The 23695-nt window shown below is 41.4% G+C and overlaps 1 protein-coding gene across 1 annotated transcript in view; it reads left to right on the forward strand.

Moving 5' to 3' along the window:
• The window catches only part of ERBB4 (erb-b2 receptor tyrosine kinase 4), a 1039775-nt gene that overhangs the window by 986990 nt on the left and 29090 nt on the right, over positions 1-23695 (forward strand). Inside the window, exons 21-24 of the mRNA XM_075069950.1 lie at positions 12713-12868; positions 16529-16604; positions 18625-18771; positions 21715-21812. Coding sequence (XP_074926051.1) covers positions 12713-12868; positions 16529-16604; positions 18625-18771; positions 21715-21812 — 477 coding nt within the window. The remainder of the gene's footprint in view (positions 1-12712; positions 12869-16528; positions 16605-18624; positions 18772-21714; positions 21813-23695) is intronic.

Raw genomic sequence — 23695 nt, forward strand, 5'->3', positions numbered from 1 at the left:
TTTAATGGTCTATACTAAATCACCCCTCTAATACCAGGGGTCTTTCAAGTGTGGACTAGGCCTAAGAATTTGCAGGATTGGGGCCTCAGTAATTCAAGAACGCACTTAAACACCTGCTTCAGTTCATCCCTTTTAATTATCCCAGAGTGCACTTTGACTTCAGTGGGACTTAAGTACATGCTTCAGTGCTCTCCTGAATAGGAATGGAGCCTTATATTGTCACACAAGCTTTTTATGGAAGCAGACTTCAGACAGGGCTCCTCTGAAATCGAAGAGTTTGAATTTTTCTAAGCAACTTGTGCCAACTGTGCAAGACTCAAAGAGCATCTGGCGCTGAACAGGTGGTACTTTGAAACGTACAAAAAAGTACAAAAAAAATCAAATAAAAATGTCTGAACAGCCCAGACTTGCAACATCTCGATCACGAGCTGTACAAAATGCAGCTCTGCTCAACAACTGCCCTGAAGGACTGGGAGACAAATGAGAGCTACAGAAAGTAATGCTTGACGATAAAGTAAAAAAACAGCAAAGGTGCCCAGCTCCTGAAGGGAAGGACTCTCAGGGGACAACCGTATAACTCAGGGTTACATCCAAGAAGCTCTTTAAAAGATTTCCCTCTACATACTTTTATTTCCAAGCACTCCTTGGCTACACTGCTTTGTGGATGCCTATGTTAGCAGCAGTCCTAATACTTTATGAACCTATTAGAGACTTTTCTGCTGCAATGCAGCACTTTCTTTAACTCGTGAAGCTGTTCCATGTGTTATCTTCACCCCCGGAATTTTTGGACAAGACGTCTCCTTTCCTCTGTCCCAGAGCACTTTTATTTGTTACCAACACGTGAGAGCTCGTTTTCTGTTATGCCAATTTTCTCACGGAAGGATACAGTGAAATTAGAGCTGAGGGCTTGGTCTGAGTTGCCCTCTGTTTGAGAATTTAGAGACCTCAGCAAACAATGCCTAACCAGTGTGAGAAAGGCCTCTCAATATATACATTGGATTTACTAGTGCTGAGTCTGTAAAATGGACCAGGCTCTTCTCAGAGTCACACCTAAGCTACTCTGCTGGAGTCGTGGGCATTGTAAAGGGGGTAACTGAGAGCAGAATTTGGCCCATTCAAACTATACATATGTTCTTGTATTTAATTATAGGGGACATTTTCAAAATCCCAAATGGCAGAAGGAGGCCTGTCACTGACTTTTAAGTTCGGCACCTACATGCCATTTCTGCCTTGGAGTCTCCCGGTCTCCCTTACCTGTCTGCCTTCCATCTCAGTAAAACCATCTGATCTTCCTGTAAGCCTGTTCCTGCACCTCTGAAGGCAACAGGAGTTTTGCTGTTGTCTTCTGTGGAGCAGCATCAGGCCCTGTGCAAGGTCAGTAAAGCTCCTGGTTAATGTCTGGGGCTATATCAGTGATTCTAAATAGTGTACTATGCACTTGATAGGCATTAGACTTGATAGTATTAGACTTGGCTGAGATTATTCAGCAAGGCCGTCAGAATGATCCAGTGAAGTCCAATATGGCAGAGGACTCTATTGTCACATCAGTCTCTCTAGGCTAAACTAGCCCAAACCTGACCAAAATCACTCCCGTTCAGCTTTAACTTCTTGTCCGTCTCTGGGGCCAGACAGGAAGCGAGAGTCTCTTGAGAATCAGCCCTGGCTGAAGGGAAGATATGTGTGGCGTACTGAAAACTGTATTACAATTACAAGCTGTCACTTTAAATGGTAGAGGGTTTCCTGGTCCTACTTGCCGGCGAGGGGGCTCTGATCAAAGTGTGCAGTCTGACTGCTCAGCTATAATCTGCAAAGAGCCAGCCTAGAACACACTGGCTCGAGCTGTGCCTCTCCACCTTAGGGAGCAGCCTGTTTTGTCACTTCATTTTTGTGAGTTAGGGTTCTAAGAGCTTGTCTAACTAGAGAATTAATGCACCGTGAACTAGGGTGCAGATCTACAGCAGCACTAGCATGCGATGCACTAATTGGCTTTGTGACCCCTGCTGCTGTACATTAAAAGTTCCCTCCTGCACTGATATCCTCTGTTTAATCTGGGGAATAGGTCAACATGCACTATGGACTTTCTAGTGGTCCTGTACCCCAGATTAAACAGAGGATATCAGTGCAGGAGGGAACTTTTAATGTACAGCAGCAGGGGTCACAAAGCCAATTAGTGCATCGCATGCTAGTGCTGCTGTAGATCTGCACCCTAGTTCACGGTGCATTAATTCTCTAGTTAGACAAGCTCTTAGAACCCTAACTCACAAAAATGAAGTTATTGTGCAGCAAACAAATGCACTGTAGATTTATCGTTCAGCTTGCCACACACTAACTCCCTGTGTAGAGAAGCTAGGGTGACCCTATTTCCCAAAGTGAAAATGGGACACTGCATGTGGCTGGCCTGAACTCCCTCCTTCTATGCAGGGCTGGCCTGAGCCACCTGGCGTTGCTGCTCACCAAATTCCCACCACCTGAGTCCTTAGCTGATGGTCCAAGCTTCACTGCCCACGGCTGACAGCCAGAGCCCTGCCACTCCATCATCCATTGGCAAGAGCAAATGCCCAGTTTTGCCAAAATAAAAGTTGTGATGTCTGAGACCAGGCTTAAAAGGGGGATTGTGTATGATCACCCTAAGAAATAAAGTAGTGTTCCTTTGCCACCTTCCAGCAAGAGCTTTTTACTTTTTTCACTAACTTCTCTGTTTGTATGCTGTGACTATAGCAGCTTGAACCATGGAATTTCGGGGTTGGAAGGGACCTCAGGAGGTCATCTAGTCCACCCCCCCTGCCGAAAGTAGGCCCAATCCCCAAGCAGATTTTTGCCCTAGATCCCTCAATGATTGAACTCACAGCCCTGGGTTTAGGAGGCCAATGCTCAAACCACTGAGCTATCCCTACCCACAAAGAGAAGGGCTTGGCAGAATTTTATGTTTATTTTTTTATAATTTTGATGGATAATATTGATGTTTATTTTTTAAGTTTCTTTAATTTTTAGTGAGTTACATTTTCACAGTTGCATGAAATTTGATGTATTAAGAGAAAGAGTCTGCAGCTGGGGGGGTGTTAAAGTTCAAACCAAGCTTGAGGAGCTGGCAGGAGGAGAGATGTCTGACCTGTGGAATGAGTGGGAGCCCCAGAAAAGTCACGAAGCACCCCCACACACACGCACAGCTGCAGAGCTCCTAAGGAGTGCAGGAGAAGCACTGGCTCTTCCCATTCCCAACCAGTGTTTCCTACTTTGACCCCACTTTGGTGGAGCTTGTAAGGTGCCCAGGTGCAATCTTCTCTTTTGCTATTTTTAGGAGCTCAGCAGCTAGAGAAGATATTTATGGACAGGGTTCCTAAGCTCTGTTGGAGCACTACAAATTCTTCTTCTAAAATCCTCCCACTGTGTGCCTGTCTGGGATCTACTCAGCCACTCATTGGTCTTATCTTGTTGAAGTCCCAAGATTTCTGGACAGCCATTTATGCAGTGTATTTACAAAATGAAGAATGATGGCATTTGCACAGCTGCAGAATCAAACAGTAAAAGAGGCTTTGTCTATATACAGAATAGTATATTTAGACTTGGAAAGATTTGTTTTTTATCGATAAACGTTGATTTCACCTGGCACATTCAAACCGACAAAAAATATTTCCATCCATGATAATAGAAATGTACAGATAGGCAAAGTAAGGAAAATACTGACCGAGAATGTTAATTAGAGACTGTCATTAAATCATTATTGTCTGAGGCTCCCGTAATTTTCTGCATCTGTGAAAATTTAAATTGATAAAAATACAAAAAATGCTTAATACGCCAAATTTCATGCAACTGTGAAAATATAACTCACTAAAAACTGAAGAAACTTAAAAATAAACATCAATATTATCCATCAAAATTATAAAAAAAATAAACATGAAATTCTACCAAGCTTAAGTATATTTAATGTTATATATGTGTGAGTAAAGACTGGATGTAGTACAGGCTTATCTCTGTATGTAGTTATTATACTAGGTTAGGATTAGGAGTAAGATTATAATAAATAGCAGGCTGATCCTTATTCATGCTAACATTCAAAAATGTCTCACTCCATTTATCTATGTCCTAACTATTTGCAGTGTGTGTTTGACTTCTTACTGGCGGTAAGTGCTGATTCAGAGAGTGATTGTATGTTAGAAGATCTTGTTAGTAATTGTATTTCCAATGAGCTCCTCAGTGAGGACACCATTGCAGTGAAGAGGTTTCGAGGATGGGTTAGTCAGAGCTGATCCTCGCGTCCGTAGGAGGTTATTCTGGGCGTATGGGTCATGGATGAATCCAAGTTTTATGATTTAGCCTTTTTAGCATTGGCGCTTCCTCTTTAATGTTTCACCATCAAATCCCACCTTTTAGCAAACTTTCGGGTACCAGTGGAGACACAAAAAGGCAGACCTCTGTGCAACCCTGTCCTGTCAAATTATATTCGGATTGCATTTTGTATCCCTGCAGTCCTCATCTGGAAGGGGCTGATCATGACCGGTGTTGAATTTCAATATTCTCATGGACTGCAGGCCAGAACCTTCCCAGGATCAGACTTTTAATGTAGTTTCTAGAAATCAATCTCTCTCTCTCTCCTTCCCCATCCCCCACCCCCCATTGTAAGGGTGTCCCATTGCTCTGTCAATGTATCTCACATTAAATATTTGTTTGATATTTGACCATAAATCTACTGGGTGATGTTGACACCAGCTCTGAAATGCAGATTTTTTTTTTCGCTCGCAATACTCCTGCATCTTATACAAAGGTTAAACCTACATTTATAATACTGCTCCTGCCAGATTTGAGAAGGTCTTCAAACAACATTTCCAGCATAATATATATTTAAATGGTGCTGTTGCAATGAACACCATAGATTTCTCCCATCCCTTCCCTCCATTGTCATGCTTTGTTTAAATTGTGCATGGCCCACTATGCACAGCCCTTGTTAATAGGATGTGGAGGAAAATCAATATGTTGTTTAACTTGGATATTCCCAAAAGCACATGCAATCCTGAAGGTCATGAATCTGCAAAAGGAACTTCATGCTGCCATAAGGATCTGCCCATATGACTGTTTTTGCAGGGTTGACCCCATTAATTTTTTTTCAAGTAAACTTCTCATTTGAAGTTATTAATCAGAGTTTTGCCCAAATAAGGACTTACGGAGTGATAACATGGCTGTGCAAGTTTGGATGTTTTTCCTCTAGTTCACAAAATTAAGGCCACATTGTAAGATGTCTAAGCGGAGAAGGGATTAAACAGGTACATATGCAGTCCTCTGTTTTAGGGAACGTTGTTGTAGCAAAAATGTACAAGAAAGAAGATGAGTATGGCAAACTGCATGGAACTTGGAGGGAGGAGCACAGGTTGCAGGAAGAGTTTAGTGGTTGCATTGGAAAGTTAGGCTGCAGTTGGCACATATCTGAAAATAATTCTCTTAATAATGAGCCAGTTCTGTTTCAGAAACATGGAGTCCTCTCAAGTTATTACCTAGCACAGGGTACATGAAACAACACAAAATATATAAATTTACAGCCTTATCAGGATTTCATGAATTAAGGATCATTTTTTAAGAGTATAAGAATGGTGTCACACCATAGGTCCATCCTATTTTTCAACAGTTACCAGAGACAGATGCTTCAGAGAGAGTGAACAGAACAGGGTACTTTATTGAGTGATCCATCCCTGGTTGTCCAGTCCCAGCTTTTAACAATCAGAAGTTTAGAAACCCCCAGAGCATGGGGTTGCATCCCCGACCATCTTGGTTAATGGGCACCAATGGACCTGTCCTGCATGAACTTATCTCATTCTTTTTTGAATCCGGTCATACTTTTCGCCTCCACCGTTTCCCAAGGCAGTGGTTCCACAAGGTGATGCAGCATTGCGTAAAGTACTTCCATATGTTTTTTTAAACCTGATGCCTATTAATATCATTGGATGGCCCCTGGTTCATGTGTTATGTGAAGGGATAAATAATTCCTTATTCACTTTCCTCCATACTCTTCATGATTTTATAGACCTCTATCATGTCTCTTCTCAGTCCTCTCTTTTCCAAGATGAATATTCCAAGTCTTTTTAATCTCTCCTCATATGGAAGCTGTTCTGTATCCCTAATCATTTTTGTTGCCTTTCTCTGTTCTTTTCCCAATTCTAATATAGCTTTTTTGAAGTGAGGCAACCAAAATGGCATGCAATATTCAAGGTGTGGGTGTGCAGTGAATTTATATAGAGGAATTATATTTTCTACCTTATTATCTAGCCCTTTCCTAATAGTTCCAAACATTTTCTTAGCTTTTTTTGAGTGATTCAGCACATTGAGCAGATGTTTTAGAGAACTATCCACAATGATGCCAAGATCTCTCTCTTGAGTGGTAACAACTAATTTAGATCCCAACATTTTGTAATTGTGGTTGTGATTATTTTTTCCTAATTAGCATTACTTTGCATTTATCAACATTGAATTTCATCTGCCATTCTGTTGCCTAGTCACCCAATTTTGGGAGATTCTTTTGTAACACTTTGCTGTCTCCTTTGGACCTAACTATCTTGAGTAACTTTTAGTATCATCTGAAAACTTTGCCACCTCACTGTTTACTCCTTTTCCCAGATCCTCCATGAATATGTTGAACAGCACTGGTCCCAAAACAGATCCTTGACGGATGCTGCTGTTAACCTCTCTCCACTGTGAAAATGGACCATTTTTTCCTACTTTTTGTTTCCTATCTTTTAACCAATTACTGATCCATGAGAGGACCTTCTCTCTTATCCCGTAACTGCATACTTTGCTTAAGAGCCTTTAGTGCGGGACCTTGTCAAAAGGTTTCTGAATGTCCAAGTACACTATATCCATTGAATCATCCTTGTACATATGTTTGATGACCCCCTCAAAGAACACTAATAGATTGGTGAGGCATGATTTCTCTTTTCAACAGCTATGTTGACTCTTCCCCAACATATTGTGTTCATCTATGCATCTGACAGTTCTGTTCTTTCCTATGATTTCCACTAATTTGCCTGATACTGATGTTAAGCTTACCAACCTGTAATTACCAGGATCAACTCTGGAGCATTTTATCAAAAATCAGCCTCACGTGAGTTATCTGCTAGTCATCTGATACGGAGGCTGATTTAAGTGATAGGTTTTCATATCACAGTTAATAGTTCTGCATTTTCATATTTGAGTTCCTTCAGAATTCTTGGGTGAATACTATCTGGTCCTGGTGACTTACTACTCTTTGATTTATCAGTTTGTTCTAAAACCTCATCTACTGACACCTCAATCTGGGACAGTTCCTCATATCTGTAAGCTAAAAAGAATGGCTCAGATGTGGGAATTTCTCCCACGTCGTCTGTAGTGAAGACCAATGCAAAGAATTCATATAGCTTGTCGTCTTTGAGTGCTCCTTCAGCACCTCGATCGCCCCTTGTCCCCACCGATTGTTTACCAGACTTACTTCTTCTGATATACTTTAAAAAAAATGTCTATTAGTTTTTGTGTCTTTTGCTAGTTGCTCTTCAAATTCTTTTTTGGCCTTCCTAATTATACTTTCACACTTGACCTGCCAGAATTTATGCTCCTTTCTGTTTTCCGAGTAGGATTTGACTTCCAATTTTTCAAAGACGTGTTTTTGTCTCTGATGCCTCTTTTACTCCATTTAGGCATGGTGGCATTTTTTGGAACTCTTATTTAAAAAAAAATAAATAAATGCTGTATACATTTAGTTTGAGACTCTTTTACTGTGTTTTTTTAAAGTTTCCATGCAGCTTGCAGGCATATCACTCTTGTGACAGTTCCTTTTGATTTCCATTTAACTAGCCTCCTCATTTTTGTGGTGTTCCCCTTTGTGAAGTTAAATTTACTGTAGTGGGTTTCTTTGGTATTTTCTCCCCTACAGGGATGTTAAACTGAATTGCATTATGGTTACCATAAGGATCAAATCCTATGCACCACTTCGGACTAAATCCAGAATTGCCTCTCCCCTTTTGTCAAGTATCAGAGGGGTAGCTGTGTTGGTCTGAATCTGTAAAAGCAGCAGAGAAATTCTTTGTGGACACCTTTATAAGTTACTAACTAGAACGTTTGGATCATGAGCTTTCGTGGTGTGGAATACCCACTTCGTCACATTTCAGTCTGACGAAGTGGCGTATTCCCCACGAAACTCATATCCAAAACGTCTCTCCCCTGTGGTGCCAGGACTTGACTGCCTCCAATAGCAGTCATTAATTGGTGTCTCATAAATTTTACTGCTGCATGCCTGTCCCTGGGGTGCATATTCCCTTAAATCGGTAAATCATTTAGGATAGTTGAAATCCCCCAATTCATTTACTGTATGTTTCTGTTTTCAATTATCCTCTCCTAGTCTCCCTCGAGGCCACTTCACAATCACCATCCTGGTTGAGTATTCAGAGCGGTAGCCGGTTAGTCTGGGGATCTGATGAAAAACAAGCAGAGAAGCCCCTGTGGCACCTTATGAATAACAGACGTTTTGGCAAGTGTGAGTCTTTCATGGTGAATACCCACTTCGTCCAGATGGCATATGGAAATTCAGTGGGAGGACCTAATTGCTAAAGACCCATAACAAATGGATTCAAGAAAGCAGGCCGCTCAGTATATATGCTAGCAAGCAAGCTAGAGATAACGAGGTTAGTTCAATCAGGGAGGATGAGCCCTGTTCTAGCAGTAGAGGTGTGAAAACCAAGGAGGAGAAACTGGTCTCCGTAATTGCAAGCCCATGTCACAGTCTTTGTTAGTCCAGAGCTGATGGTGTCAATTTGCAGATGAACTGAAGCTCAGCAGTTTCTCTTTTGAAGTCTGGAATACAAGCTGTCAGGAACAGTATCCCTGATGATGCCACAGCACAACTGCTGCAGCTCGTGCCTTTATACTCAACAACAACTGTTTTCAGAGTTTGGATGACAATATATATCTCCAGATCGAGTGGCACTGCTATGGCACCCGCACGGCCCCACAATATGCCCAATATTTTTATGGCTGACCTGGACAATGCTTCGTCAGCTCTCATCCACTCACGCCACTTCTCTACCTATGGCTACATTGATGAACATCTTCATCATCTGACCCATGGGAGGAGACTCTTGAAAAATCCACCATGATTTCAACAACTTCCACCCCACCATCAACCTCAGCCTGGACCATCTTACACGGAGGATCCCTTTCTAGACACCACGGTGCAAATGAGATGGTCACATTAACCCACACCTATATCGAAAAACCACTGACCACTATGCCTACCCTCATGCCTCCAGCTTCCATCCCGCGGCACATCACACGATCCAGATCCATTGTCAAGCCAAGCACTGAGGTACAACCGCACTGCTTCTAACCCCTCAGACAGAGACAACCCACAAAAATCTCCACCAAGCATTCTCAAACTACAATACCCGCACGGAGGAAATTAGAAACAGATCAACATAGCCAGACAACACGGTACTGTACCCAGACTCCTACTACAAGAAACAAACCAGTAAGAAATCTAACAGGACCCACTGCACTCATTTCACTCACAGACCCCAAGCTAAAACCGCCACTCGCAACACGGAGTCATCATCAGCGGGATCATTTATAAGCCCATTCTGGACAATGATCCCCATGCTTCTCACAGGTCTTAACTGGTGGTGAGGGCAAAGGCCAATCTTCCCACAGACAACCTGCCAACCTGAACGTTTCTCACCAGCAACTTGCACACCGGACCATAGTACTCTAGCTCAGGAACCAATCATGCAACAAACCTCGATGCCAACTCTGCCCACCATATCTACATCAGCAATTACCATCACAGGACCTAACCAGATCGAGCCATACCATCACTATTCATTCACCCTGCACGTCCACCAATGTAATATACGCGCATCAGTATGCCAAGGAATGCCCCTCTGCTATGTACATCGGGCCAAAGCTGGAGGACAGTCACTACGGAAAGGATAAATGGACACACAAAATCAGAGTATCAGGAATGGCAAATACAAAAACCTGTAGGAGAGCACTTCAACCTCCCTTGGCCACCACTATAGCAGACCTTAAGGTGGCGCCATCGGTCAGCAAAAAAACTCTAGGACCAGACTTCAAAGAGAAACCTTGTTCTAGCTTCAGTTCATCTGCAAATTTGACACAATCAGCTTCTGGATGGCTGAAACAAGACTGTTGATGGCTTGCCAATTTTACAGACCATTTCGCCTCCCTTTAGGTTTTCACACCTGATCTACTGCCTGAACAGAGTGCGTTCCTCATCCTCCCTGATTGAACTACCTCATTATCTCTAGCTTGCTTGCTAGCATATGTATACCTGCCCCTGGAAATTTCCACTACCTGCATCTGACGAAGTGGGTATTCACCCACGAAAGCTCACGCTCCAAAACATCTGTTAGTCTATAAGGTGCCACAGGATTCTCTGCTGCTTTTACACATCCTGGTGAGGTGGTCACTAGTATATTCCTACTCCTATACTCCTGTTATTCAATCATGGAATTTCTATCTGTAGAGATTCTATGGTATAATTTGTTTCATTTAAAATTTTTACTATATTTGATTAGGTTTTTTTCACATACAGTGCCATTCCCCCACCAGCACGACCTACTCTGTCATTCCGATATTTTTTTTTTCCTGGTATTACCATGTCCCATTGATTAGCATTGTTCCACCAAGTTTCTCTGATGCCTATTATATCAATATCCTCAGTTATTACCAGGCACTCAAGTCCATCTTAATATTTAGACTTCTTGCATTTGTATACAAGCACTGTCAATATTTAGTTGTCTGCCTTCATATGATGTAATTGAATGGGACTCTTTTTTTCATTTAATTGTTTCTCTTCAGTTCCTACCTGTACTTTTATCAACTTCTACCCACTCCTCTTTATTAGGATATAGAGTATTCCCTTTAAGAAATCCTCCCCTAAGAAATACATCTCTCCAAAGCGGGTGCTCCTCTGCACCTATCAGCTTTTATTGTTGCTGTTGATGCTGCTACTTCTGTATCCTGGAATGTCACTAGTACTGACTGATTGGATTGTTCTATACAGTATCACTTGTTGGTTGGGTTCCAATTGTTATTACGCAAGCTTGATCACGATACCGTCTAAAGTAATCTGATTTTTCATGACACACTTGCTATATGGTTCATAACTGTTTGCTCTGTGAGATTTATTTGTCTGTTTCTTCCACAGCTTTTGTTTTGATGTCAGAAACTCTTAATCCTTCAAAGAGTACAGTTGTGATGTTCAACAGCCAGCAGCATTGATTTGCAATTGGCATGAGAAAGTGCTTGCTTTGACTAAAAGTGCCTTTTAAAAATAATTCTGTTTGCTGTATGCCACATAGTCCCCATTTCCCTGTTCAAACTCTCTTCATGTTGACTGCAGCAAAATATGTTGCATTAAAAATAAAATAGTATTTATGCTGAGGCTCCCCCATGAGCCTTTCATAACCTTCCATGTTGATTGCATTGCAATCTTCTATATAAAAGCGAAGTGTTATGGCCACTGGTTTCCTTTATGCTGAAATACATTTCGAAGAGCCCCTTGGTGACTTCTGTAGAGGTAGGTGTCCCCTTTTTCTGCCAGCACAGGACTAGATTTTACTACATTACATTGGATAGTTCCTTAACACAGACATAGACCCACTGATATCCGTAGGGCTAGTTGGGTAGCACCACAATGTAAGGGAATCAGAATCTGGCCCATTATACTGAGTAATGTACTTATTTTAATCACTGATGGTGACTCTCCAAATTATCATCTTATATGATATTACAGCTTCCAGTATTTTTTTTAAACTACTGTGTATGTTATGGAGTTGATATATTAAAAGTTACCATAAGGGTAATTGCCAGGCATGTAATTTCATCTGTAGGTCCCTATAATGACTGCTAATGTCACAAATTCCTCTTTATGAAATTACAGGCTTCTAACCCTCTCAGGGCATCTTGCATTCTTCATAGAAGTACTAAGACTAAGCTTTGGTGGGGATCTCAGTAAACTCACATGCTGATCTGACTGCAGGTGCTTAGTCTATCATCAGACTGAGTAAATGATTAGGGCAGATGCAGACCAGACAATTTGAACATGTTTAGCTTATCTATTAAGACACCTGGATGGCTTGCCAGCACAACTATTTGTAACAGAACGTATATGCTCATAAATGACATTGACCACTGATCTTATATCCAATTATAATACAAGAGGTAAAGTTTTAATGGGGTTGGAAAAGTAACTGGATTGCAGCCAGAGGAACACAGAGTTGTTTTCCCCATAAAATTCACTAAGAATATTGAAAATTTGTATCCAACTCAGAGGCTTTGGGTATAGAACAGGAGCATTTTCTTGTAGTTGGCTAGCTGGACTGGGTGTCAGGAGACCCAGATTCAATTCTCAGCTCTGCCACAGACTCCTGTTGAGGCCTTGGGCAAATTACTTAATCTCCCTGTGCTTCAGGTTCCCTCTCTGCAAAATAGGGAGGATAATCCTTCCTTTCTCTGTCTTGTCTATCTAGGTTGCAAGCTGTTAATGGTGAGGACTCTTTCACTATGTACAATTCTTAGCAGCTTTGTGGCTCTGACCTCTAGGCTCTATTTTATCATATTATAAAAATATAGACTGTTTTTCAAGATATCATGGAAACAGGTTGCAAAAAAGAGGGGGTGGATCTGAAAAATATTTAAGGGTTTATTTGGCTTAAAAGAAATGTTTTGTGTCCCCCAGGGAATGATGTACCTGGAAGAGAGGAGATTGGTTCACCGGGACTTGGCAGCCCGGAATGTCTTGGTAAAATCACCAAACCATGTGAAGATTACTGACTTTGGCCTGGCCAGGCTCCTGGAAGGCGATGAGAAAGAGTACAACGCTGATGGAGGGAAGGTGGGTGCATTCACGCCCAGGGGCAGCTCTAGGGATTTTGCCGCTCTAAGCATGGCAGGCTGCCTGCGGGAGGTCCACCAAAGCCACGGAACCAGCGGACCCTCCACAGGCAAACCGCCAGAGGCAGCCTGCCTGCCGCCCTCTCGTGCCGGCAGAGCACCCCCCACGGCTTGCCGCCCCAAGCACGCGCTTGGCGTGCTGGGGCCTGGAGCCACCCCTGTTCACGCCAGCAGTCCTAGTCTTGCTCTTTTGCAGGGGCCTTCATTCATTCCAGTGCAAAGCTCTTGTTCTCTCAGTTCTATCACTTGAAAAGAGTATGCCTACTGGAACGTGACCATGTACGTTATTAAAAGGAAACTTTGTAGATGAAGGCTGGGATTTTCAAAAAGAGAAATTGAACGTTAGGCTCCTGAATTCACACTTTGGTACAAGCCTCATTTTTCAAAAGTGCTGAGCACACCAGAGCTGCCTGTGACCTCAGTGGGAGCTATGACTGTGTACTCAGCACTGTGGGAAATCAGGCAGGGCCCAGTCCTATGAGTTATTCCATTCTATTCAATGGGACTTTGCAAGGTACAGGGCTTGGCCTAAGATGAGCACCACTGAGCAAAACAGGATCGTGGCCGGGCTTTGTTCTTGTGTGTTCCATTTTGTGCTGCATTTCTACTGCAATGAAAGCATCTGAATTCAGTGCAGTGCAGTTGTTCCAGTTCATCACTGTAGGCTATTGCCAGCACTGAGTAGTGTGGAGGCTACATTTCCTAGACAGATCTCTCTCCAACAGCCACAAGGGAAGGGGGCAGGAGATGTTTACTTGTACCGTGTCCATTAAGGTTTGACGTGATTTCCAACAATCTGCCTGTTGGCTCACAGTAAAAAAATCTGTGCATGCTGTTTCCCAGTTCCTTGTTGCAGTGCCAACATTTGCTCAAGACATCTTGGAAGGGATGCAAAATACTGGGGCACTCAGGAGATCTGGTGCATGTAATTAAAACAGACAGGTTTTAACCTGGACACCTGGGACACTTTCCACTGTTCTTCCCATATTATTTCTCATTGCACCACCATAGTTTGAATTCCGTTTCGTGTCTTACATAGACTCACCATTGCAAGACTTGATAAAGGCACCCAAACAGAGGCATAACAACATTCAGGCGGTCCCAGACACCAGTTCCAAGTGGCTATGCCATACGCATCTTTGAAATGCCTCACCAGACATGCTCATCTTAACCTGCCTTAGTCTCTCCTCCATAAAATCCCTGGTGGGTCTATGTCTCTCCTCATCCCCTTTCCCAAATCCTTGGTTGCTCCACCCCACCCCCGTGGCCCCCCTCATTTTCTCTGTTCGCTTATACTGGTGGCTGACTAGAGACTGCTGCCATCGTCTGTTACTTCCTGAGGAGAGTGGCTGCCTTCCTAAGTGCTGCTGCTGAGTTCAACTGTTCCATGAACAGCAATCATGGGGAGCAACGGGGATGCAGCTGGTGGGGCAAGAAGCATCCCAGAAATCAGCAGCAGGTTCGGGCAAAATTTTTTGACTAAAACTTTTATTTTTTTTTGGCCGAAAAATGCAGATTCAGGTCAACCAAAACATTTCACTAATTCATGTAGAATTTGCCCAGTTGTTTCGGTAAAAAACAAAAAATCCAAAAATATCTCAACATTTCATTTTTTTGAAATTGACTTCAGTATTATTAAAATAAAATTTAATTTTTTTTAAAGTGAAGCAAAACATTTCACTTTGGGTCAAACAAAATGTTTTGTTCAACCCAAAATGACGGTTTGTTTGTTTTTTTAACTTTTCCATTCACCGTTTTTTTTTAATTAGGTCAAATGGAAACCCCTTTTTTTCTGGGTTCCCCCCCCCCGCGCCCCCCAGAAATGCCAGTGAACTGAAGAATCGCTTATTTGCACAGTAATAGACAGTGGCTGCTTTTCAACTCCCTAGCACTGCAGGGACCTTCTGGCATAAGGATAGAGATTTGGCAGCCTTCCCTGACTCCTCCACTTCCTCTGATCTCCCCTCCAGCACCCCCCTGCCTCTTTTCCACCCATTCCTACCCATGAAGGACAAAGGAAGCCTACAGATTCTTCTTGCAGCTCTTGGAGGGTGTCCTGGACTCGTGGCCCAAACGCACATCTGGGGGCTGGGGTAGGATGTATGCACCAGAAATTTGACTGTCCTGCTTCTGAGCAATATCCCTTCCCAAGCCAGAAGTTGTTTGCATTTTAAAGCTGTACTGTACGTTTGCTAAGGAGGGCTTATGCAGCTGATGAATAATACAGCTCTGCTATTGAAATTGTTCCTGTCTGGAAAAATCCTATAGAATTTAATAGACTTCTGCAGAAATTAAATAGGTCTCTATAGAACTCAGTATGATTTCCTTTTTGTAAAGGCATTAAACTAACTCATAGAATTTAATAGAGAATGATATCCTGGCCATAAATATCAAGATTACAGTTCTCTAATCAACTACATAGGATATTTTCACAATGCAGACTCTTTAACTGCTTTATCCAGCCATTAAGATTTGACCAGGGCACCTGCAGTTGTAGGTTTATTTGGTGGGGAGGGTTTCCTTTCAATGACATGCTCTATAGTTTCAAAAGAAGATGACCCTTACTTGGTAGGATATAGTGTATACCCTGAGGCTCTGTTCCTACAAGGCAATATTCATGGAACACACTGCCCATTTGAAGTCAGCAGGTGTTTGGGATGCAAAGGGCTTGCAGGACATTGGCCCCTTTACGCACACACACAAGTCCAGAAATGGAGAAGTTAAAATTCTCATCCCACTATTAACTCATTGTCTTGTAGCATTGTCGATGACTGTATAGGTTGTTATGTATCTGTGCTAGTGCTTTGGTTTGGCAAAACCTTGTCAAAAACACAGTCATTGTATTGGCAAACTGGTTTGATTTTATAATGCTAAATCCAGGATTAGCAAGAAACTGGCTGTTCCAATGTATCTGAACCACCAAAGCTTGGGTGCAGTCAAAGATTTCTAACAGAAGGTTCTGCTTATTTCTAAGCTCAGTATATGCTGTGGGCCACAATCTATTCTGCTCACTTTCATTTAAGCTCTTTACACCATCCGCATGACTGTGATAGATGAGTGCCTGCTCTGCTTTCCATTATGTGTGTGCAACATCACCAGGTCAGATGCTGTTCCCTAAGCAACCCCACTGAAATTGAGACATGAAGAATTCTGGGGGGTTGCACAGACTGTAAATATATGGATATATACCTATCTCATAGAACTGGAAGGGACCTTGAAAGGTCATTGAGTCCAGCCCCCTGCCTTCACTAGCAGGACCAAGTACTGATTTTGTCCCAGATTCCTAAGTGGCCCCCTCAAGGTTTGAGCTCACAACCTGGGGTTTAGCAGGCCAATGTGCAAACAAACGAGCTATCCCTCCCCCTCAAATTGCAACACCCTCTCCTTGAGGGCTCCTTGCATGTTAATGAAGACAGAATTTGGCCACGTATTTATTTACTTTATTGGTGTGAGCCTTAATTTTTTAATGTCCTGACTATAGGGGGTTTTACATTAGTGACTGACAGAGTGAGAGAGAACTAGATACCTGGGTTTAGGACCTATTCATATTAGTTTATTCATTATCATTTTTCTAACTTTCATGTATCTTTTTGCTCCCAAGATGCCAATTAAGTGGATGGCTCTGGAATGTATTCACTACAGGAAATTCACCCATCAGAGCGATGTTTGGAGCTATGGTAAATCTTCCATGTGACTGTGCTTAAGAATTCATCTCTTGTGAAATACATAAAGTTCTTTTATTGTGTCACTGATGTTTATTTATCAACCCATATTTCTAAAGGAGATAACTGTTACCTCGTGTTTCCTCTCTTTTTAAAAAAATATACATCTAAATTGCATTGTTACCTGTCTTCTGAGTTATTTCCCTGCTCACTAAAATGCAGTACCACAACGTCCCTGCTGGGTTGCCTGCCAGAAACTCTGTTTTGGTAGCAGTTCGGCTGATCATTGTGACAGAAAAAGCCTCTTTTCGTTTCGCCACAGATTGGTAGAAATATGACTGCTGGTCATAATTTCCAACAGTTCTTTGAAAACCGAACTCTGAAAGCCAGGAATGTCAAAAAATATTTTCTGGCTTATGGGAGTTTCTGCACTACAGTCAGATAAAAGGGAATATGTCATAACACAGAACAAATACAGCATGAGATGGGGGAGGGAGAAGAAAGCAAAAAGAAGAGGCTGACTTATACAGGCTTAGATTTAATTTCACAAACAACTTTGGAATCAGTGAGAAAGGTCAGGCCATGAGGAATCTAAACAGAAAACCAAGTGATTTCAATATTTAGAGAGTTTTTTTAATTGTGTTAACTACAACATAAGAATGAGCTGTTAGGCATCTGCTTGGTTGTTTGCCTGTTTAACTTGTCCAGCTGTCAGTGAGAAAGTAACCTGCACCTTTATAAATGAGATTTCACAGCATCAGACCCATATTAGGTAATTAGAGATACTGGACCTCATCCAGAGTTTCTGTTGCTGAATAGTTTTGAAACAAAGCTGTGCAGTATCAGCTGAAACTCATTACTCACTTTTACCTGTGGGTAGCAGTAAAATACAGTTTGCTATTGCCAGGTAGCTACCCTCTTCTGTCCAGCTAAGAAAAATATATGATTCTATGATATTAAAACTGTAAGCATAAAGCAGCTTCCTCCCCACCCCCAAATTGTGTATTACCCCAGTTAGCAAAATGTACATCTTCCTCCATTATTTATGCAGCTCAGTTTAAAACAGGAGGCCCAGCACATCTGTAATTTGAAAGAATAAAACACGACGATGGACAAGATTTAGTTATTAAACATCAGTGTGGAGGTGAATGGGGGAAAAATAAATGCATGTTTCATGGATATGTATTTTTACTTCTCTCTCCTCAGATTAGAAGTGACAGTCTGCAAAATATGATTACCAGGCTGGAGGCATATTTTAAATGACCTTTACAATAAAATAAAAGCAAAACAAAGGAGAGTGTTGGGAAAGCAGCAGTATTTTTAATATTAAAGATTGTCTTTTGGGATAAATTCTGTTACTTGTGATATATGTTATTTATCTTTCTTCTTAGCTGCCAAAAAAATCCTCAGGCTATTCAGAAAGAGGATCCCAGGTTTAAATCATAGCATTATCACAACCCAAATCCATAAGGTGCTTTAAGAGGAGCCAACACAACTGACTGTGAATGACTTACAAAGCAAAGATAATGACATAACGTTATTCACTCTGCATCATTATGGGAAATTGATGCTGTAATTTACAGAACATCTTCAGGTTTTTTGCCCCTTACAATAACATCAACCATTCATTTTCCATTTTGATATGATAAAAGAGCCAGGTGTATTCTTTTGTTATTGTTTCCATCTATGTTTTCTAAGTCTTCCATATTTGTCATGCCTGCACTCGACACCACTTATTTGTTCTAAGTCTCCCCATCTGTCATGCCTGCACCTTTTCTTAACCCAATGCAAACAAGAGACACCATCATTAGACTCGAACTCAAGTGTTGTTCCACACTCTTTCAATAGTCTTTAAGTGGTGGATTCAACATAAGTCCGAGCAAGCTACGCACACTTTATACATGCACTGGTTCTGAGAATGAATGAGACAGGTTCATCACATTGTAACCCAATATTGAGCTTCAAACTGATCCATAAGGTGTTTTTAACAACTTAAATAAAACATGCCCCTAAACTTATACTCATTTGTTCCCAGGTGTCACTATCTGGGAGCTTATGACCTTTGGTGGAAAACCCTATGATGGAATCCCAACACGAGAAATTCCTGACCTGTTAGAGAAAGGGGAACGGTTGCCCCAGCCTCCTATCTGCACCATTGATGTTTACATGGTGATGGTGAAATGTGAGTAACTGTCATTTTAATATCACTGTGGTCAATGCTAGCATAGCGTATTCCATTGCATCTACAGTCACTGACAGTGCTTGCTAATAATGGAGACTGTTTCAAAACAAAAAGCTTCCTACGGTTTTATAAATTACATTTAAATATAGAATGCACCTTTTCCCCCGCCCTCCAATTGCAAAGGATATGAGTTTAGCTGTGAAGGGTTTGAGTTAGCTCCTCTTCTTATTACTGTGAGATGGTATCACACATCCTCGCTATGAACTCAAAATTGTATGATTGTGATTGTAAACACTTGTCATTTCCATGACAATTGATTTTGATGTAAAAATGATAGCATTAAACATCATTATGGTACATGGGTAGTCAGGCATTGAAGGTGGCAAAAAGAAGAGTTGGTTCCAAAACAGAAATCTCAAATATTGAGGAAAGAAATCCATAATGTTTTTTTATTAAAGAGAAATTGACTTAATCTAACAAATATTATTCAGCTGAGGATTTGTTTTTGTTTGTTTGGTCAGATCCAGTAGTTTATAGACATTTATGATTTAGCAAAAAATTAAAATAGTTTATATCTGGATTCTCACTTACTCTGCCCTCCTTCCCCTGCAAAAGAGAGAGAGAGAGAGAGATGTGCACGCAAATGGATCCTCAAAGTCTAGACTTCTAATTAAAAAAGAATTAGGAACATCTGTGTGGTCCTTCTGACTTCATTTAAGTGAAATTAACATACAGCCATCTCGTCGTTCTGAGATGGGCCTTTCGCTTTTGATTTGCACACAAAAAAATGAGCAGAACTAAGAAGATGTACTGGAGGAGTAAATATGTATATTCTTAGCAAGAAAATGGGATTTCTCTCTTCTCAGAGTTGCATTTGTAACCTGAAGCTTGTCACATGGGTGCACTATATCACTCAGGAGATTGCTAATGAGATATAGTTCCTTTCACCCCTAACTGCAAGATTAAACCCAACACAGGTCATTAGGGGCTGAAGGCTGACACACATGCTCAGTACAGGGGCTCTATGGTGGCTTGTGTTTACTGGTTTCATCTAATTCCCAATGAACAAGTGTCCACATCACAAAAATCACAGTCCCTTAGAATCAATATTCTCCTCCTTCCTGAAAGTGTTAACAGAGAGGCCAAGGACTGTAACATCCTCATCTTAGTAATGGGTGTAGGTTTGAGGCACATTGGTCGGACATTATGAGGTGATTTGCAATGTAGCTTCCTGGACTATACACATGCTGTGGGTAAATAGGAGTTGAGTCTTCCGCACTGTCCGTCTGGAACCTACATGGGCCCTAAAATCCAAACACAAACAATTCTGATAGGGATAAATGGAAGGTTTTGTTTTTCAGCAGACTGCTTTTCCTTTAGTCTTACACAATGCTGATATGAGAGCAATCTACCCCTCATGCAGTTTGATTGTCTGTGGCTCAGGTATTATTTTTGTAAGAATAGCATGACATTTCCTTTAATACAGGAATTCTCCTCGATATGTCATTTCAGCCATAGAAACTGATTCTGCATGTTTTTCTCATGTTGAAGAGTCCATAAACCATGTGAATAGGCCCACTGACTTCAGCGGGGATACAGATGTGCATTAGTTTGTGAGAAAGGATTGCAGCATCCTTACAGGCTCTATAAGATATGGACGATAAAAGAGCAAGGCACTTGATTGTCATGGCATCTAGTGATGCAACATCTTGTCGGTTGGAAGTTGACTAGATGACCTAAACACGTGGAAGGGGACCGTTCGGATCAAACTCAAGAATATTCTAACAGAACACAGTTCTAATGAATAGGAAACAATTCTATAGTGTTGAAAGCAGATGCAGGTAGACTGGATATCTTAAATTGGGGAAACCATTGCTAGTGGCGTACCCCTAATCTTTTAGTGTTCTTGCCAACCTGCCTTCTAGCTAAGGAAGTTTTGGTTCTTCTACTTTGGTCACATGTTTGGTGTAATGGGACTGTAGGAGATAAGGACCATTTCACTGAGAGTCCCTGCTAAATGAGGACACATTCCTGGAAAATTGCTGATCGAATCTTTTCGTAGAAGAGGTTGGCACTGATATAAAGCAGCAGCTGTTGCTGAGCGGCATTTATCAGTTGCTTTGCACTAGCTATTTTGCAGAAGGCATTCAAAGAGGAGGCTCTTCTTTCTAATGAACTTTTTGAGAGAATGCGATGGGGGGGGGGGCGGGGAGTCCTTGCTTGTTGGAGGCGGAATGTGTCTCGATAATAGCAGCGGCCTGCAGCAGGGCTTATGCCTGCAAATAAAGTTAAAGTGTAGCCCATAGATGATGATGGCAGCACTAATACAAAGTCCCTCAAATGGTGAGGAGAGAGGAGAAATAACTGCGAGAGGTCAGAGTGTTCAGATCTGTTTAACAGTCTGCTCTAACCTGGAATACATATGGATTAGCAGATCAGGTAGAAATGTTTATTTTACTGGTAATATTATGATAGTGCCTAGAGGTTCTGATTGAAACACAGGCCCCATCATGCGAGGTGCGGTACAAATCTACGGTCAGAGACATTCCCTGCCCCCAAAGAGCTTCTGATCTAAATAGACAAGACTGATAAGCGGGGCGGGATTAGAAAGACTCTAGTACCATCTCCATTTTAGAGATGGTAAACTGAGGCACAGATAAAGTAAGCTACTTGTCCAAGGTCCCACAGCAGCAAAGCCAAGAATTGAATACAGATCTCCGGGGCTTAACCACAAGATCTGACTTCCTCTATTTTAGAAGCATTGTTTATTATTGTCTTTCCAATTTTCCTAAACAACTGAATTGTGTTTTTTCCTCTGCAGGCCAAATACACCAAAGGCATCATCACACTTCATACTCAGGATTGTTTCAAATGTTATTCAAAATGTAATGATATTCCTTGTAGCCAATCAACTTTTTATTTTCTTCTTAAATCTGTCCCCAGGCTGGATGATTGATGCTGACAGTCGGCCTAAATTCAAGGAATTGGCTGCTGAATTTTCTAGAATGGCTCGAGACCCACAAAGATACCTTGTCATTCAGGTCAGCAACTCTGGAACATCTAGAAATCATTTTAATTCTGCTTGTAGAATCATAGAAATGTCAGGCTGGGAGGAACTTCAAGAGGTCATCTAGTCCAATCCCCTGCTCTGAGGCAAGACCAAGTAAAACTACGCCATCCCTGACAAGTGTTTGTCCAACCTGTTCTTAGAAATATCAGCTAATACTGTAAGATAGCTCAATATATATAGACCAATGCCGAGATGTGAAAAAATGGGTGCATGGAATTCAGTTCCTAACTCCATATTTACATTATCCCAAATCTACTCAGCATTGGTGAGGCCTCAGATGGAGCACTGTGTTCAGTCCTGGGCACCACACATTAGGAAAGGAGTGGACAGATTGGAGAGAGTCTAGGGGCGAGCAACAAAAATGATAAAAGGTTTAGAAAACCTGACTCGTGAGAAGAAGTTAAAAAACAAACTGGGCCTGAGTAAAGAAGACTGAGCTGGGACCTGATAACAGTCTTCAAATATGTTAAGTGGTGTTATAATGAGGACAGTGGTCAATTGTTCTCCGTGTCCACTGAACATTGGACAAGAAGTAATAGACTTAATTGGCAGCAAGGGAGATTTAGGTTAGACATTAGGAAAACTTTCTAACTATCAGGGTAGTTACGCTCTGGAATAGGCCGCCAAGGGAGGCTGTGGAATCCCTATCACTGGAGGATTTTAAGAACAGGTTGGACAAACAAATATGGAGATGAATAAAAATTGCAATGTCAATAACATAATTATTAAATACCAGAGGCCAGAACATGGAATCAGTTTGGGCCAGATTCTGATGGGCTGACTCACAATGATCAGTACAAACAGTTCAGTAGAACAATTTGATCAGTAAGACAATAGTCAGCATGAGTAATAGTATCATAATGTGCCCTTTTCCTAGCAATATTCCCCACTGAGTTCCAAGGGGAGTAATGTTTAAAAAGAGAAGGCCCCAGAAACCCTGCATGGATAATTATTTCACTAGGTAAAAGAACTTACTGCATTCTTTGTTCTTCCTTTCATTATCTTTTTAATCTCGTTGTCAAGGTAATTTGCTGTATAATCTGGCAGGTATTTCATCATTTCAGGTCACCCACATGGCCTCTTTCATAGTGCTATTTGGCCTCTTCCATAGCAGTCGGTTAGGACAATAAAGGCCAAATGTTCATCTCAGTTTAACTCCATTGCAGCACTAGTGTCACTGCCCTTATGGAAAGTCATATGGAATATAATCAGGAATGATAACCTCTCTGTGAGTGAGGGAATATCTTTTACTGGGCCAACTTCTGTTGATGAAAGAGACAAGCTTTCGAGCTCTTCTGAGCTCCTCTTAAGGTTCTTTCACCGCTTGTCTCTTCACCAACAGAAGTTGGTCCCATAAAATCTATTACCTCACCCACCTTGTCTCTCTAATATCCTGGGCCCAACATGGCTACTACAACACTGCGAACAACCCCTCCGTGCGAGTTTTAAACCAATCTATAGAATTCTATGGCAGGGATATAATTCTCTGTTAAATTCTACACCATGGTTAAACCATTCTCTAGATAGGACTTTATTCTCTATTAATTTATGTAGGTTTTTAGTGTAATTTCTGTAGATCATGAGCTCTTTGAAGTAGGCAACGGTCTTTTGTTCTGTGTTTGTGTGGGACCTGGGACCATGGGCCCTACTGCAATCTAAATGTTGTCATTACCCAGTTTAATTCCTATTGATTTCATCCCTATTAAATTCTTATAAGGCCATCCATATGGCTAACAGGGGAATTTCACACAATAAATCCTTAAAAAACACAAATAAAAATAAAATAAAATAAAATAAAGTAAAATAAAAAGCAAAGAGGCCCACTTTCCATTATATATTTTTTTTCCTGCATTA

The sequence above is a fragment of the Chelonoidis abingdonii genome, chromosome 10, assembly GCF_003597395.2.
Source record: "Chelonoidis abingdonii isolate Lonesome George chromosome 10, CheloAbing_2.0, whole genome shotgun sequence".
Classification (NCBI taxonomy): domain Eukaryota; kingdom Metazoa; phylum Chordata; order Testudines; family Testudinidae; genus Chelonoidis; species Chelonoidis abingdonii.